Source organism: Acyrthosiphon pisum, chromosome A1 (assembly GCF_005508785.2).
Source record: "Acyrthosiphon pisum isolate AL4f chromosome A1, pea_aphid_22Mar2018_4r6ur, whole genome shotgun sequence".
NCBI classification, from domain to species: domain Eukaryota; kingdom Metazoa; phylum Arthropoda; class Insecta; order Hemiptera; family Aphididae; genus Acyrthosiphon; species Acyrthosiphon pisum.
This window is the reverse complement of record NC_042494.1, coordinates 61,826,956-61,845,534: the sequence shown is the minus strand read 5'-3', so window position 1 is coordinate 61,845,534 and position 18,579 is coordinate 61,826,956. Positions and strand designations below refer to the sequence as shown.

Here is an 18,579-nt window from a genome sequence, read left to right as displayed (position 1 = left end):
ACAATTGCAAAATCGTTCCACTCAGAATCTAAAATGAAGATTAAAGATTTTGAAATGTGTTAGATCTGATTATAATATTATATACCTAGTACCTATCATCATATTATTATAAGTAACCTGCTTGAATTAAAATGTGAAGTTCGTAATAACTATATAATATATATGTAATACTACTATATACAAACTATATATATATACAAAAAATAACCTTAAAATGTAATTATAATTTAAAAATGCACACCTATAAAAATTTGAATCCTTTAAAAAAATACTTGTAGTGGCTAACGAAATTTGTAGGAACATTGTTTTATATTTTATGGTCTTAAAAGTGAAAATTAAATTTGTTTTAACTTATGATATTACAACTAAAATAAACGATACATTAATTGAATAATATTACATATTTAATTTATAGCATAAAACTATAAAAATCGAAAAATTATTTCATGGTTTAAAATATCTTCTCGATCAAATAATTGCTGACGATTCCCAAGATCATTATTTTAAAACTTGTTAAAATAACTGATTTTTTTCTCTAAGTCGACATTTCTGATCTCTCTCTTACATTATTATTTTTTTTTCTTACTGTTAACTTTTAAAAAGTAATGTTACGCGTCAAAAAATAATAACAAAAGAAAAAAAGTTAAATTATATATTTAAAATATTCATAAATATAGTATATTATTATAATATACCAGTAAATAAGTCTTTAAGCTCTCGTATATTTGAAAGTTCCATATTGTAAATTGGATAATCAAATTATTATTTTTGTTCCGTCCTTTGCAAAAAGAATAAATGATTTTTCAAGAATTATTAAACAGTTTAATGTTACATTATTACACTGAAATTACATCATATTATGCAATCTGATGTTACTATGTTTTGAATATTATAAAATAATATACTGTATAATACATATATGACCAGTAATTATTTACGTAAAACTCTTAAAATTATAAAAAAATATTATGGTTAATGATATTTTATTTTTATAGTATTTTCCTTAGGCATAAAAACATAAGAACAACTAATGAAAAACTGTAACAGAATAATTATTAAACCGAATTTATACCCGTTTTAACAATATCAAATTAACTTATTTTCTTTTAATTCAGATAATTTAATAATATAAACCAGAAGCTTGACGTGTATTTATGCATTATATTGGTAGACCAAAAAATAAAATGTATTATCTTGAACAGAAATTATGACATAATATACCTACATTTTATAATATATAACTACAACGAGAATGTATCAGTGGAATGAATGAAATAATTATTATACATAATGACAGTAGGTATAAACAATTTCCTACGGAAACTTCTTGTACCTACCTAATTTAAAGCCAAGTTTAACGAAACACTGGTTCAGCATCATAAATTTATACTGTAGTCTACAATATTAAAATATATATTAATATTCTCAGGCGATACGGTTTTACACTAATTTAATAATAAATTAAAATGTACGCATGATGAAATAATTTCGGGACACACAAAGTAATTTATTATTTTGTGATAACTAATGCTAATCTAATAGGTAATAAAGAACCCACTACAGGTTGAAATTGTATGTAATATTTTTTATTTGTATTATATTGCCCAATGTCCAAAATATCCACCATGAACTGTAGCTATGCACAAGTCAATTGTAAAGGCTCATGGTTTTTGTAATGAAATTAGAACTGTAATTAAAAATAGTAGGAGTCTATTCCTTGCGACACATTTATTTCGTTACAAAGATCATGGGCCTATAATTTACTTGTGTGAACAGCAGTTTACGGTGAATATATTGAACAATATTAATTTTGTATAAACATATAAAAGATATTACAGAAAATTTTGATGAGTAGTGTGTTTTTTTATTACCTATTAGATTGACATTATAGTTATCAAAGTGTGAAAACCATACAATTTTTCAACATAACCTATGCATTATTTTATGAAAATAAAAGTTGCTTTTATTCATTCGAAGTTCAACCGATTATTAGAATCAGAACTACTGAAAATTAATTAACTTAGGTACTTTATAAGTATAAAATTAAAAACAACGCGTGATAAAAGAACAGTACTGGAGCTTGATAAATCAATCGATTGACGAGTTAGAGAACGAATAAATGATGAAAAAATTAATAAAATAATCCTTAACAATAATTTCAAATTGAAATAAATCTGTTCTGACAATACCTAAGAAATGAACTGGTGTGAACTTAAAGTATTCTGTCAAATCACGTGTAGTCCTTTATCATAGCTTCAGGACTTTGCAGCACAAGGATTACAACGGACGACTGCCATAGCCTATACCATGTCGTTTCAAGTTATCTTTAAAAATATTGTAACTGCAGTGACTCATGCAGATACGTTTGTGAGTTAACTTTAGTTTATCTAATATATATATTATGTATAATAATATGTCATTTTTCATTTTAAATTTCATCTTTCCATGATTCTGATCAGAAAAATCGCACATGAACATAAAAAAATGGTGCAATAATATGGCCATCATAAATTATTATATATGGAATTTCGGAGTTCACAAAAATAATAATAATTTATTATAATATTATGACTATAATTCACCGATTAAAATATATATTATGCTATAATCTATACAAATGTGCTGTGATTATAAGTCACGGTTCGAAATGCGGGTTGATCCAAACATCCATAAGTCGTCGTAAAAATTTAAAATATAACCTTGTTACACGCACGATAAAAATAAATATAGAGTTACCAAAAAACTCCCTCTAAAACAAACGTACCTATATTACATTTTTTAATCATAAATGACCAATGATTATAATTTACATGCCTACCCAGTGGCATACCCGAGAATTTGTTAACGGATGAGTGGGTCCAACATTGTACAGTAATATTATTATTATTTTTTTTTTTTTTTGGTCTCCATATCGTACAAGTATAGTTTACTTTATAAGTAATCGATTGCTTAAAATGTATAGAAATATTTTATGTAGGTAGGCATAAAACTATCAAATTCATGTAACAAATATCACGTAAATAAAATACGAAGTACGTCTTATTTACTCAAACAATAATTGTTAAGAGTATCCATTACAACACTGATGTCTGATATTAATTGAATATTCTAGAGCCTATATAGGTGTTAAAATGTAAATATTTATATGCATGTGTTAAAAGGCCGTTATACCCACATGCGTGTTATTATAAGTATACTACGTCTTAGTAACGCATAACATGGTACATTTTAAGAATAAATTAATTTTACCCCGTGTTATTTCCACTATCCAATTTAAAGGTAAGTGTACTTATTATCTAGTAGGTCTTATTTGTTTTTTATCTTAAACCGAGTCATGCGCATTTTGTAGTTAAAAATTGTTATTGTTGTACTATTCAATATAAGTAACTTTGTTTATCGCACTTAATTGAAATATAATATTGTGTTTCTATCAGTATAAATACTATATTTTTCATCAAACGCAAATACCTATGCCTAATAATTATAATTTAATTGCAGAACACGATAACCGAATAAATTTTAATTGTATGCAAATAAAATTATACTATACCCTATGTCAATAGCCGGCTATGTAAGACGAGCATAATGCATATTATATTGAAACAATACGATGGAGATTCGAAACGGCGGGACGATCAAATCACAACAATTAAAGCGAATAGCACGCGTGGGAGGTAAAATTATTTAGGAAGGCTAATCACGGCCAAACCTGACACCCGAATTAATTAACCTCTGACGTAACACTCTTTTCGAAGCACACAACAATTATTATTGCTATCAATGATTTAATAAATAATTAATCCCCGCACAGCTGCTGCACCGATAGACCGCATAATAATGTAATATTTTATAAGTTGCTATTATTTCAATATCAGATTTTCTAAACGAGTTACCGCAGCGGATTAAATTACAGTTATCACAATATCAGCTATAGAACATGGACTTTTCAGAATAAATTATAATGGAAAACATTTGTGAACTAATGAAAATAATCCGCTTATTATAATATAGTCGTACGGATGCCAGACATTTTTATTTTCATTTCAATTGATTGTAAAACGATTAATCCTTTCGGGAAATTCAAGCCAAAATTACACAAAAAGATAAACTGAGAGAGATTACTGATGTTGTTCTTTTATTCATTCTCTTGAATGACGTGTACTGAGGGTTAAGAAACACAATAATTGTTTGGTTTTTTGTTCTGTGATAAATGTTCAAATTATAAGAAATTTGCAGTAAGAACAATTACTTATAAAATTATAATTTTTAACAGATTAACTACAATCGTGACTCAATTTATAAGAATAAACAAATATTTTTCTACTACCGTATTTTCTAAAGGGAATCAGGGCAACTTGCTAAGCCGATTTCCTAACCTACTTGAGCGTATTATTTTATTTCTATTAATCCTAATACCTATGTAACATTTGTAGGTAATCCCTGTTTATGTGAACGGCATTGTCCATAAAATTAAAATTGGATAGGTAGGTAAACTGTACAAGCATAATAACACAATTATTAACAAAAAACATATTTACGAAGTATTATTTATAAACATGAGTATACAATTATTGATTTTGATAGTTTGATTTTATAAACAATGTATAATACCTATATTCATAAAATAAATAAACCGTTGTTTTTTTTTGTAATTTTTAGACATGTGTGGATAGGTATAACAATATTTTCAGGTTTTCTTACGTCTTATTATTCAATTTTAAAATATAATACTTAACACAGGTAGTTTTTTAGTTTTCACGTACGGTTTTAAAATTCTAAAATAAACATAAATAAAACCGCATATTATTTCTTAGGCGCATCAAAACAAATTAATATTTGTTTGACCAAAAGTAAAAAATACTGTTTAACTTCCAGAACGACCATTTTTTTCGTCTATTTGATAATGTTTTTTTTAAAACTACGAAAAGTAATGTTCTCCTTTGTTTTTACTTTTATTTTCTTAGTAGGTTAATGGTATCAAAGTTGTTTATAAGTAGTTTAAGAAGTTCAATGCCGATGTCAACACGTAATTGACGTATTATTACACCGGTTGCCGGTGTCAAATAATGTCAATACGTAGTTGACACTTGATATTGTCGGCCTATTAATACATTTATTATATGTATGTAATGTATTAATATGTATGTTGCTTTCACGAGTTGTTTTTTTATCATTCCACATGAATATTCGTATCTTTCTCACCACTCGAATGATAAGTTAGATTTAAGATTAGAGCTATTTTTAAATTATTTTTCTCGGTTTTGGATGGATAAGAATTCGTTGTATATTGGTCAGTAATATTTCATCACATTGGTACATAACTATGTAATAATGCTAAAATAACAACTGATAAAATACCTAAATTTATAAATTTAAATAATATAATGCATCAGTTAGTGTACCTATAATCTATATACTACGCGCAATACCAAAAATAATTAATACATTTTCATTTAATTTTTACATAAATGTAATAAATATTTTTTTTTTAAATATCCACGTTTTAATTTTTCCACTGTATCATTTATAGTAATGAGAATTGGCTTGTGTTCGTCGGTAACTCGTGGATTCATTTTATTTTGAGTGAATGGCAGCGCGATTCATTATCGTGGGTACCTACACCTACAATGTGAAATAATATTGAACGTGTTAATAATTACTACATAAACAAGTTGACTTTTGGTAAAAAAATATATTAAAACTTTGAAAAAATAATTACATAGATGATATATAACAGTTTATGAGTAATATACGTCAGTTAATAATTATCATTATGCACCCTATTCGAATAGATCGAGTATATACATTTCCATTTGGTCACATAATTTTACTTTAGCTGGTAAATTATTACATACCAACATAATATCAAAATATGTGGAGTAGCATGAAACATAAACCAAATAGGTGACGTAATACAAATATTTGGGTCAGATTTTTATCCATTGAATTTTATTGTTTTACATTAATTTTAATACAACGTGAATTCCGGTGTTACGGTTTGTTATTTGAGTTTAATATTCTCTCAGTACATATGAATTATACATAATAGTAATATTAAACAGTACTAAGTGACATAATACGAGTATCACGATCAATGCTCATGGTAAAATATCTAACTCGAATCGGATGTGTGGACCGTTTAGCCTAAATTGTATAATAAAACCGGAACACCGGTATAGAGTAAAACGTTTGGTCGCGTGACGATCTAGGTAGGTAGTAATGTCTTATATTTTTTTCGGCCATTTCATAAACTTGTTTTCGTAAATAACAAATGAGAGGAGAGTTGTACGTGCTCTTACACAGTTACGTAATATTTATGGGCTCGTATTTTATCTTTTATTTGGGATGCGTATAACAATTGAAAAAATAATAATAACAAAAAGGGTGGTTCTTATACATAAAATATAAATTTATCAAAAAACGTATTGCAAAATAACGATCGTGGTATAGATGTAAATTGAAGTTTTTTTTAAGATCATATCAAAAAGTGTTTAACTACGCTTAAACCGTGCAGATAGGTAGGCACTACCTACTGACAATTATGAATACGATTAAAAACAATTATCACACAAATAAATATAATAACTTAAGCAGTCACGTATGCAAAATGATAATCTTAAGATTTTTTTTTTTTTTATCTACAAATGATAATTTCTACTTGAATAGTAATTGTTTAAATCAGCAATTGGTGATAACCGATTATATTTGATTTAATCAAACAAATTATAGGTATACAAATTCACTTAGAAATGTCAATCACTGTTATTAATAAATGTGAATACCTAATAATATAGTAAACTAGGTATCTGATTAGTCATTAGTATTCAAATACTGGATAACTATCGTTATAATCAGATTATTATCATTACTATGAATAACTAGAACAGTCACATGCATGGTATTATTATCAATGTAATTATAAATGTTCAGTTACCTGTGTCACATAATTTAAATTATATCATTTATACATATTCAAGTAACTATTTAGTAAGTAAATACTAACTAGTAACTAATAAACAAAATCATATCCAAACCAAAATTGTTACTTATTCGGCTTTAATGTAACTAAATAGTTTCTGTCGGACAAAATCTAGAAATTACATGTAATAAAATAAAAATAACTTAATATACCTATTACCTACTCAAATTTATTTACAAAATAATAAAAATCTATAGAAAATTATAAAACAAATATTCGTAGTAAGATTTTTAATTTATTTATAATAAATACAATTAAATAATGAAACTAAATGATAAAATATTAATTTTATAAGTTAAAAGGAAAAATAGAAAAAAAATGTAATTTAAAATATACTTAATTGGTATTTCGTGAAACAAAGGTTTGAAATCTGCTGAAAAATAAAGACAATATACTTAAATTAAAACACCAACCAATAAAAAAAAAACTTATATTATGGTACCCTATGTCCTCTTTAATTTTTTTTTTAATGAAAATTGAGCTAAACGTTGAACAGTGTTAAATATTTAAATATAAAGGTAAATCGTAAAAATATTTTAATCTGACCGAAGTACCTATATGCGAAGCATATACTAAAATTGTAAACTTTCCGTACTTGTTTCGTAATTTTAATCAAAGAAGCTTTCGTTTATTAAGATTAGGTACATGACTTGTATACATATTTAACGCTTTATATCACTGTATTATAAAAAAACTAATTTTCCTTTTCCTCATTTCATATTAAACACTCGTATCATGTTTCAAATACCTATTTCAAAGAGACCCTTATAATATGAACATATAACTATTTCTGTAACCTAAATCTTTGCTTGTATTTTATATGAATGCATTGTTGATTAATATGACTTCCGTGCGTTTTTCGTTTAATTAGCCATTTTGGATGAGTATTTATTCATTTTAACTAATATTAATAGGTAGCTATTATGTAATTCGATTTTACCTTTCTTATTTCATTTTTCGCAATTCGTGAATCATTCACCATCACACAAATGAGTTGTAAATTATTGAGTACCGAAGACTACCTACTCTAACTTTAAAATAACCATTTGAATTAATAAAACGATAGCATATGAAAAACTAGTTAACACATTAACTTGTTTAGGTTTTTTATGTTTTATGTGTTGTCCAAATTAGTTGATTTGAAAAAAAATTCTCATAATAGATAATAAAGCCATTACCTACGTAATTATAGGCTGCAGTGTGGTTCCTCTTAGGATACTCGAAACATACTTTATTTGTATAGAACTATTGTGATCTACTTTCGTTGTTAATAATATTATACGACAATAAATTTATAAAATGTATGTTAGTTAGGTAGGTGTGTTTATATTATTTAAAATATAAAATAATTATCTATCTATTTAATTTCTGTTGTTTACACTTCAAAAAGGGTTAATGGGTTAGTCTCACTACTGATTATATTATATTATAGGTACTGTATAATGTGCATTTATTCATATTGAACATAAGTTCTTTCCACATACTAAGTGGAACTGAATCTAGTTGAGTAACTAAACATTTAATAAATAAGTTCAGTTATTATGGTTAATTTGATGCTACAGTAAACGTATTGTTTATAGGTACTGAATTGTTTAAACAATCGTTCTATAATATTACGTACACGTGTAAAAAATTATTATATTTTATTAACAATACTGTGGTCTGTTAGAAAATGTTTGTGCAACCCAGTACCCCATAACTGAATGAAATTATTATGAACCAGCAACTATAGTAAAAAAAAATATATTTTGAAAAATAACCAGTTTGAAAAATAAAACATGAATCAGGATTTGTAATAAATAATAATATAAAAATAAAAATCTTGTTCAACTTTTATATTCGTGATAGTTTAGATATATCATTGAAATTAATAGCGAAATATCAAACTCTGTTCTATTATACATTTTAACTGTTTAAACTGTTTTTTATATTTTGTTGACTTGGGTTATATACTTATCATACGATATGGATACGTCATACGCTTTAGATATTAAATATAATAATGTAATTTATAACAAATTTCACGAAATTCGTCCACAAAAGAAAACCCAAGAACTCCCTGTCGTATTTTGATAAAACATTTCCAAACACGTAAAAGAAGTTATTAAATGGTAGAATTTAAGGGTACCTATAGGTATATCTACGTAAATATTTGGTTTTTTTTCAAGACTTGGTTGTTAGTAAATATAATAATGTCATTGAAATATGTATTAAAGGTATGCACTATGTTATTTACAACGATACAATTTAAAACGAAATACTTAGAACAAAATTATATTCAACATCAACAATAAATTCTGGGAGTAAATCACAATAAAGGTAAATAAAAAAAAAATCTTTTACGTGAAAACAACACTGATTTACGATAAAAACATTTAAACTGTCAACAAAAATCTGAGTGAATATTCAATGTTTGCAGTGTAAAGTTTTTGAAAGAGAAAATAAATATTTATATCATATTGACATGGTTTGATTTAGGAAACATAGGTGACATTGATTAATAAAATGTAAAGGCGCATCCAGAAATGCACTCATTGCCTTCATTCTATTCGAATATATATATATATATATATGTAATATGTATTTGTTACACACGTGATTTACGGTTTTACTTATCCATTCCAAGTCTTCAATTGAATGCCTCCCGCTCCCGTTTGACATTAACTAATACAAATCAGCCTACTGTGTAAAATCTCCACAAATTGACTATTAAGCCCAATTCGACATTTCTGCCTATATACCGCGAGACGCAACCATAAACTCTGTACCTGGCATATAAATTACAACCTTTTACTGGAATCTTAAACCGTTATTTAGCGTGTCTAGGGTTAATTTTTCGTACTGACATCATCCCTCGAAATTCGCGAACTTTACGGAGACCACTTGAATTGAAACAAAGTGCTATTCTTTTCGCGGGATGTTATAAAAAAACCATCCTAAAATAACAAATGTTTTCTCCATTACCTAAGCATGGTAGGTATGTAAATAATACGGCTTAATTAACTTGTAACAGTGACAGAAAAACAACGTGTTTCAATATGATTATTTGGCGAAGATATGTCATACTATTTCATTATTCAATATTTCCAATAATAATTATCATAAAAATAAAAAACCAATTAATCATTTTATGTGATGGATTAGTTGTTTTTTTTTTTTTTTTTTTAATTGAAACCTTCAGGTTTTACAACGAAGATACATTAATCTACCTATTTGCAGAAATATTTATAAATTAGTAATAACCAATCATACGTTTAAATTGCAGAGCAAATTTCACATAATAATATTATATCTGTCTAAAATTGAGATAAAATTATGATATTAGGTATATTATATTATTGTAATAATAATATTCGACTCCGACACATGTCGTTTACTAAGAATATACATTATAAATATCAATTTTATAACCAAAGTATAGAATGCCTCAAGGATATTATGTGTCTATTGCCCAATCAATAAAATTAAGTTAAAGTTTATGGGTGTTCAGGAAACATTATAACGAATAATAAATTAAATTAAATTAAAATGTATGTATTTAATTAATGGGCCAAAAAAACAAAAATCGGAATAATACATATTAGGTATCTATAATATTATTATGAGTACGTAATACTGCGTATACAATTTGTTTTATATTGCCGTGAAACACATCATCTGCAATGTAATATAATTCCTGCTTATTAGGAACGCGACAAATATAAGTCAACGTCAGTCAAATTATCTAGATCAACGACAATATTTAAATTTACAATAATATTATTAACGACATAATTTCTAAATCAGAACGACAAAACACAACCGTATCCTATACTTGTTTTACATACGTTCTACGGACAAATCTCGTTCACTTGCAGTGGCGTACCTGTGAAACATTTTTTTTTTTTGGGGGGGGGGGGGCATAAATTAATTGCACAATTTTTTATGGTTATAAATTATAATATAATCTAAAACAAAATATGAATCATATAACAAAATCAAATTTCTTTTTTTACTGCCAGCAAATAAATCAATAACTTCGTCAACTACAACTGTTTTCGTGATGGGTCCAGTGCTGTCATCACAACAACGCTTTTCAGCTTTTTTTGATACCCATTGAGTCAATTGTTCCTGAATGTTTGATTTCGACATAATGAATAATATTTAATTATTTAAAAAATAATTCAAACAATATTTAATACAAAACAAGGAAAAAACAATAAACTTCGTTTAAAGCGTAGATAGTAATGATAACGTCATCATGTTGATGCCCCTGTTGCCTCCCCACAGGTACGCCACTGTTCACTTGGTAGGCAATCTATTAAATAATATAATATTTAATAATATATTTTAATACTATATTATTATAAACACGATCATTTTTCGTCCATCGTAAACCAAAATGTTATATTAATTTAGCGGGCGTTTACAACATTGGAGGGGTTTATTGTGCAACAGTGTAAAATGTACGGGACAAAGAACATAATATTATAAAATACACATAGTGGTACATTGACCAAAAAACGACGTCGACGACTCGTCAGTTTGATCAAACGATTGGTGTCGGTGGTGGCGGGGGCGGACTGGCAGAGGAAGTTTATAAGACTTGCACCTATTTAAGTCACTTCAGCTATCGTCCATATAATATGTACATATTATATTGTAAAGTATGTAGGTATCTATATACATCAGCATTGGGATGAATGGAACGGGAGCTTTCACGGTCGCCCTGAATTCGTTGCATATGACGAACAATTATTATTATTACTATTATTATTATTATTATTATTATTATTGTTATTATTATTATTATTACTATTATTATTATTATTATTAGTATTATTATTATTATTATTATTATTATTATTATTATTATTATTACTATTATTATTATTACTATTATTATTATTATTATTATTATTATTATTATTATTATTATTATTATTATTATTATTACTATTATTACTATTATTACTATTATTATTATTATTACTATTATTATTATTACTATTATTATTATTATTATTACTATTATTATTATTATTATTATTATATTGGTATATGAGACCGCCAATAAGGCCGATATAAACGACTGCGCAATTCATGGTCATAATTGTTAAATAACGCAGTGGCGTTCTCGTTCATAATATTACGAACAATATGCACGTGAAACGAAATGGAAATGTATTTTAGGTATACGAAAACGTGACAGCAGCGATGTCGGTTTATACTTTATAGATATTATGTGAACATGTTCAGTTGACCAAAGACTATGGAGATAAACTGATTGTCCATCACGGTAGTTGTTGTTTTGTAACGCGCTAACCTACTGACCGGATATTTTCTCATCTGCAGACATTGTTTATGATGATTAAAGAACATCACGATATTATTATTGAAACATTCATAATTTGATTTGGTATCAAACTACGTGTTCCTATTCCACGTCGGTTAAGGACATCTAATGTACTAATATTATTGTAGGCAAAAAATAAAAATACTGAGTTTGTCTAAAAATATGTCTCGAAAGATGTATACATAGTTACTCCAACTTTTTGCGTTAATTAACTACAAAATATAATTTGTGATTCAGACATAATTACATTTATCCGTGTATACCCTTCTCTTTCTGATAATTATCAGCTATCTTTGAAGTCTAAACCGTCACGGTTTAGTTTGAATACCTACCTTAAATAACTTTTAATCTATTACGTTTTTACTTTTTTTTGTAATTACCTACCCGGTATTCGTTTAATGTTCAGTAATTATTTATTTTTATTAATTAATCAATGAAAATGTATATACATATTAGATTTATATTTTTTTTACAAAAACAATCAACGGATCTATATTTAAAAAAATGGTTTTTAATTACATTGTATCTATACATATTATCAACGCTGAACTTACGCATGAATTATATTATATTTTTTTTTATGTTCATTGAGTTTATGTGATTCCTTTAAGTAAACACTTTCGAATAGCATATATTTAGGTAATGCGATAGCAGTATATCTATATATACAACATGTATATCAAGTTCAAAGTTCAGTGAGTATTTGATATTTTATTAGGTATAAAAGTCGTTATACTCAATAGTCAATAACATAATATTATAAAAGTGAACTATAGCTTTTTATGATATTGCTTATGGTTTTTTAAACAAGTTAAAAGTTATTTAACTTATTTTAATATGAACAAAAATGTTCAAAAAAGGAAACGGTAGAAATCAAAGTAAAATACTGTTCGTTGTAAGGTTCGGTTCTATCAAAAAGTTATTATTTTTTTCTCTATAAAAAAAATAATGTCAATCAAAATTAATATTTTGAGATTAATATAGCTAAGCACGTTTTACCCATTATCAAAAAATATAAATCTTTAGGAAATATGATTTTTTATTCACTAAAATGGTTCGGAAAGCAATAGATATCAATTAGGTACCTATTAAGTCTTATATCAAATATAAAGTTCAATTATTTATGTATCGTGCTTATAATAATTTTTATCAACCAACGAAATTAACTTTACTGACTTACAGTTCATTCGTCCTTTTTACATTTTTTACATTTAATATTAAATTTGAAGTGCTATTTAAACAATATTAGTGATCAATTTACGGAAATTTTTCCAACAAATTAAAGAGGTTTTCATAATTATGGGTTTTTGGTTCTAATTATAGGTACTATAAGAATATTATTTAAAAAGTCACTCAACATCTCAGACACAATTAATTTTTTATGAAGAGCACGTAGTAATTCAATAACTATGACATATCTTGTTTCCACTTTTTACCCTAACTAACAATGTCACGTTTTAAGTAGTGAAACTGGAGGGGTTTAATGATTAAATTCGTTGGTGATATAACTGTTTAAGCATAGGCGCAAATTGGGGAGCTTGGGGGTGTTAAACCCCCAAACTCAGCCGTAGCCCCCAAAAAAATCTGGGACATACAATTTTAAAATGCTATATTGCGATGGTTTGCTTGCCTGTAATATATTTAGCCCCTCCCCCCACGAGTCAAAAGTTTAAATTGCGCCTATGTGTTTAAGATTAAAAACGTTTCGAGTGGAATTTGTTGTGGCTATAAACCATATAAATAGTATTCTGCGTAGTATACATAGAAAGAAAACGCGTAATAACAAATAATCCATAAAATATTATGTCCATGTGAAAAATAAAATAAGTGCCTGTTATATTTGTAGATTTTAATCGATAATTTTTTTTCTATTACAGTTAGATTAAATTAGGTATTCAAGTGCAAATACTTCAGTTGCTCAATGCTCTTTGATGACACGATTGAATATGTTGCAGATTCGGATTATGTAACCAGAGATGGTGATATTGTATTAGTGAGTATTACGAAAATGTATTCGACTTAATCTGACAATGATATTTTTAAAACAAAGGTCGACGGACAGAATTATTTTCATAACCATCGACCACGACGACAACCATCAAATCATTGAAACAAAATCGCACCAGTTTTGGTTCGTGAATCGGCCAGTCTGGATCGATAAATCTTCGGCGCGTGGTCAAAAGGGGTCAAGTCAGATTTTTGACATTTTTAATATTAATAACCTCTAAAAAATCATGATATTTTCTCGGAAAAATACATTTTAATAGATAGGAAATGTTAAATGACGTTTCGTTTTTACCGACGAAAAATAAAAGCGATATTTTTTTTAATCTGCTGAATATTATATATTATTGAAACGTCAAAAACTGACTCGATTCATTTCCAACGCTCGCCCAAGATTTGAGACGTACTATAGAAAGGCGACAATCGGAAAAAGCCACCCACCCACTTACCCTTCCCCTCCCTCGTTAACTACAACAACAACAACAATATTATTATTGACGATGACCGGCTACGACGATGACGGCGGCGACCGCGACGACGCGTATAAGCCCCGGACGACACTCACTTCGTGCGTTGTGCGACATTTCGGTGAGCAGCTCTTTGAACGATTCTCTGCTGTCGGTGTCGTTAAAGCTCTTGTACATGGGCTTCATCCCCAGAGCAATGAACACGGCGGACAGCGTGAAATAGCACTTGGAGTTGCCCATCTGTAGCGCGTTGAGACCGTAATTGTAGTACAGCATACCGACCACGTTCCAGCCGAACCCGTGCAGTATGTGCCGAAAGGCGTCGCCGACCAGCTTGTACGAGCCCATCATCCTGGTCAGAGTTGGGTACTCTTCCCGGTTGTTGAAGTTCTCGGCCAGCCCGCCAGCCGTCAACACCGGTATCTTCCACACGCCCGCGTACCGCGCCACGGGTGCAATCACGTAGTCGCACACCGGTCCCAGGAACAGATCTGAAACCAGGACACGCCGAGATTGCGGTTAGTTTGGGTTAGGTGAGGTATAAGTATATATTATACACTTTCCAGCGAGAGAACGGGCCGATTCTGCGCATCCCTCCGCGTCACCTTGCTATCAAAACCGATTCCCCCATGGCAGGGTGTTGCGTGGGAGAACCAGTTTCGGTCGGTGCGCGACGCGTTCTCTCGCTGGACAGACTATAGTAGGTACCTACTATGTAATATTATCATATCGTTATGTGTTACACGTGTTGCAATGCATGTGCGTGCACAACCGGTTAACCAGTGGCAGGTACGTTTAGCTATACCTACCAATACTTATTATTATTTTTATCATTAATTTATAACTATAAATTATAATAAATTATGATCTAGTGTCGGATTGAGGCTATCGGGGCGGCCGGTATGGCCGTTAATACGGTATGTATTCACACTATACTGCTTCGACAGAACCCTTGATAACCACTTTTCAAAATGTGATATCAAAATATGTGTTCAAATGTTGAGTTATGAGGTCCTATAAAATTGACATGTCTTACACAAATAATTGTATGCATTAAATTGTTGATAATGAAATTTGCACTTATATTATTAGTCACCGAGCTAAAATTGAATATTTATTTTTAATTAAAACATAAAACAATTATAGCGTTTAACTATTAAATAAATTATCATAAAAAAAGTTGATTATTATATTACTCGGAACCTTAAATTTATTGTACTATAGGTACACATTTTATGCTATTATTTAATTGTGTGCTAAATCTGGTTTCGATGACATATTATTTAATCGTCGTGGTGTATATATAAAAGCTACGATTAAGGGAATGAGTTTTTTTTTTCAAAATTGACATTATTGCCAATGCGTGACATTGTCTTTGAAACGACGCGATTTCAGTAACATTACGACGGTTAAACGAAAAAAATTATACCCTGCTTAAAAACAAAGTTATGCGTTCATAAGAAAGTAAGGAAGCGCGTAAATGTAATTTTGCTTTCGCCTGCCCACCTATAAGTTTAGAAAGAGTGTCTCAATGCCTTTTAGTAGAACGCCCACTTTACTCTATACATACATACTATTATGTGTTGTAATTGTATCGACCGCTCACAGTTTAAACAACTGAACGTTGGCACTTGGCACTGAGACATTTCAGTCATATCTTTTGGACGATTTTTGATATGACCATCACTATAATTGAATATGCATCCAGAAAACAAATAAATAGTTTCATCAACAAAGCTGAGCTCTGCCAATTAATTTAATAAACATTAACTACCTATAAGTAAATTAATGTAGGAATATAAATAGACAAACGTAACGTAGTGTATGTGGAATGTATTTTGTTAATATAATAATATACTCGCAGGGTAACAACCACGCAGTTGATGCCTTAAACAATAACAATAATAGTAATACAAGAAAATATAGTGACCCCACGGATTTGCGGTTAGTCGAGCTAACATTCCATCTGCCTACGATAAACTTGCAGTACTTTTTAATATATCAATAGGTAATTCATAATTTATGTGATAACCAATTGAAATTGATTAATGATGAGATAGGTACTTTCAAAGTTAACACTGTATACAATATTTTCAGAATCATTGACTAAAACAACTCTATAAATAGGAACCTAGCATAAGTAACTAAAAGTTTCAAAAAAAAAATTCACTGACTTATTGATTCTAAAAAAAGTTATTAAACAACCGATTTGAGAGTACGGATAAAATGTTTTGAAGACCACAATACTCGTATAACTACTAAAAATAAAAATAATATTTCGCATGATAAAAAATAACATAAAAACAAAGAAAGAAACCAAAAAAAGGAATAAAAATAAATCGATCAATTAGGTACTAAAACATAGTTTTAAATTCACATTTAATGAAAATGAAAATTAAGAATATATAAAACTTAATTTATCACTACGATGTATTCATGTACACTCCAATGAAAAGCATTAGATACGGAATACCTAATTATTGTATGTTCTCGGTTTTTGTATAATAATTTTAAAAAAAATAGCCTAGCACTTTTAACAAAATTGGGTAAGTGGATGTCGCTCTGTTGTACAGTAGGTTACAGGTGGATCAATGTATAATGAACTGTATTTAACTTGAATTCAATGAAATAATATCATTGCATAAAAAAAACGATTCCGAGCGTAGATGGTTTGTCAGTCTGGATATTTTATATTGTTATTATTTATATAGCCTGTAAGTTGAATTAATATTATAATATTATTTTTTTATTCGTATCTATGGTGATAGATAAAGCGTTAGAAATTAAAATCCCATTGTTAGCGATTTTTCGTGATGTTTGTGCCCGTCGAATATATTAGTTTTCCTCTTTTATAGATTTATTTTACATTTAACATATTCGTCCATCTATAAATCTATAGTTTAGTTATGTATATAAAAATATTTAAAAATTATTTAAGTATTTAAATAGGTACTTAAATTTAATAAACCTAAACACTATAATAGTAAACTTCTTAAACAAAACAAAAAAATATCATAATTTTCCAGCCCATAGGTACACAAAATATCTGAATCTTTTAAAGTAATGAGGATGCTAAATTGCCACGGTACTTGATATTATTCCTCTGCAAGGAAAATTGAGGGATCATAGATATTATGTTGATTTGCGTTTCCATGACGATAAGCATCAGTTACGCGAAATTGGTTACCGTCAGAATAAACAAGCTCAAAAAAATATCTATGCTAAAATATAAAATGGGAAGAATATATAACAAATATTCCGGTATAATAGTATATTATGTTCTCTTATTGTGACAGATTGTTAAATTATATTCGATATTAGGGATATAGTAAAAAAAAATAATAACATTTAATTGTTTACAATAAAAATGTATTAATTATTAAAAACAATTTTACTTTATAGTGTATATATATACATAAAATACGCTGGTACACTTTATTAATAAATAAAAACTGCAAAAATATAAATTATTGTCTGTTAACAATAACAAAGGTTTTAAATTATGCATATTTGACTTTGATATTTAAATAACCTATTTAAATTAATCAACAAAAGTTTCATTTGTAAGAAGTAAGGATAATCACATATAGTGCATACTCAGTTCTTATATTATAATACTATAGTATCTACTAAAAGAGTGTTTTCATATGCAAATATATTTTGAAAAATATATTGAACAATATTATTACTTATATAGTGCAAGTTATAAAATGATATTATAAGAGTAAAAACATAAATATTTATATGTATATTGAATTATTTTATCAAATTCAGTTGACAGACAAATAAAACTT

At 28.0% G+C, this 18,579-nt stretch overlaps 2 protein-coding genes across 2 annotated transcripts in view; one reads left to right on the top strand and one right to left on the bottom strand.

The window, feature by feature from the left end:
• The window catches only part of LOC100159027, a 302,306-nt gene that overhangs the window by 107,868 nt on the left and 175,859 nt on the right, over positions 1-18,579 (top strand). The gene's annotated exons all lie outside the window — the stretch shown is intronic.
• The window catches only part of LOC100575680 (atrial natriuretic peptide receptor 1), a 93,768-nt gene continuing 88,580 nt past the window's right edge, over positions 13,392-18,579 (bottom strand). The window contains exon 3 of the mRNA XM_029487353.1: positions 13,392-15,276. Within this exon, the coding sequence (XP_029343213.1) occupies positions 14,810-15,276 (467 nt within the window). The 3' untranslated portion in view covers positions 13,392-14,809. The remainder of the gene's footprint in view (positions 15,277-18,579) is intronic.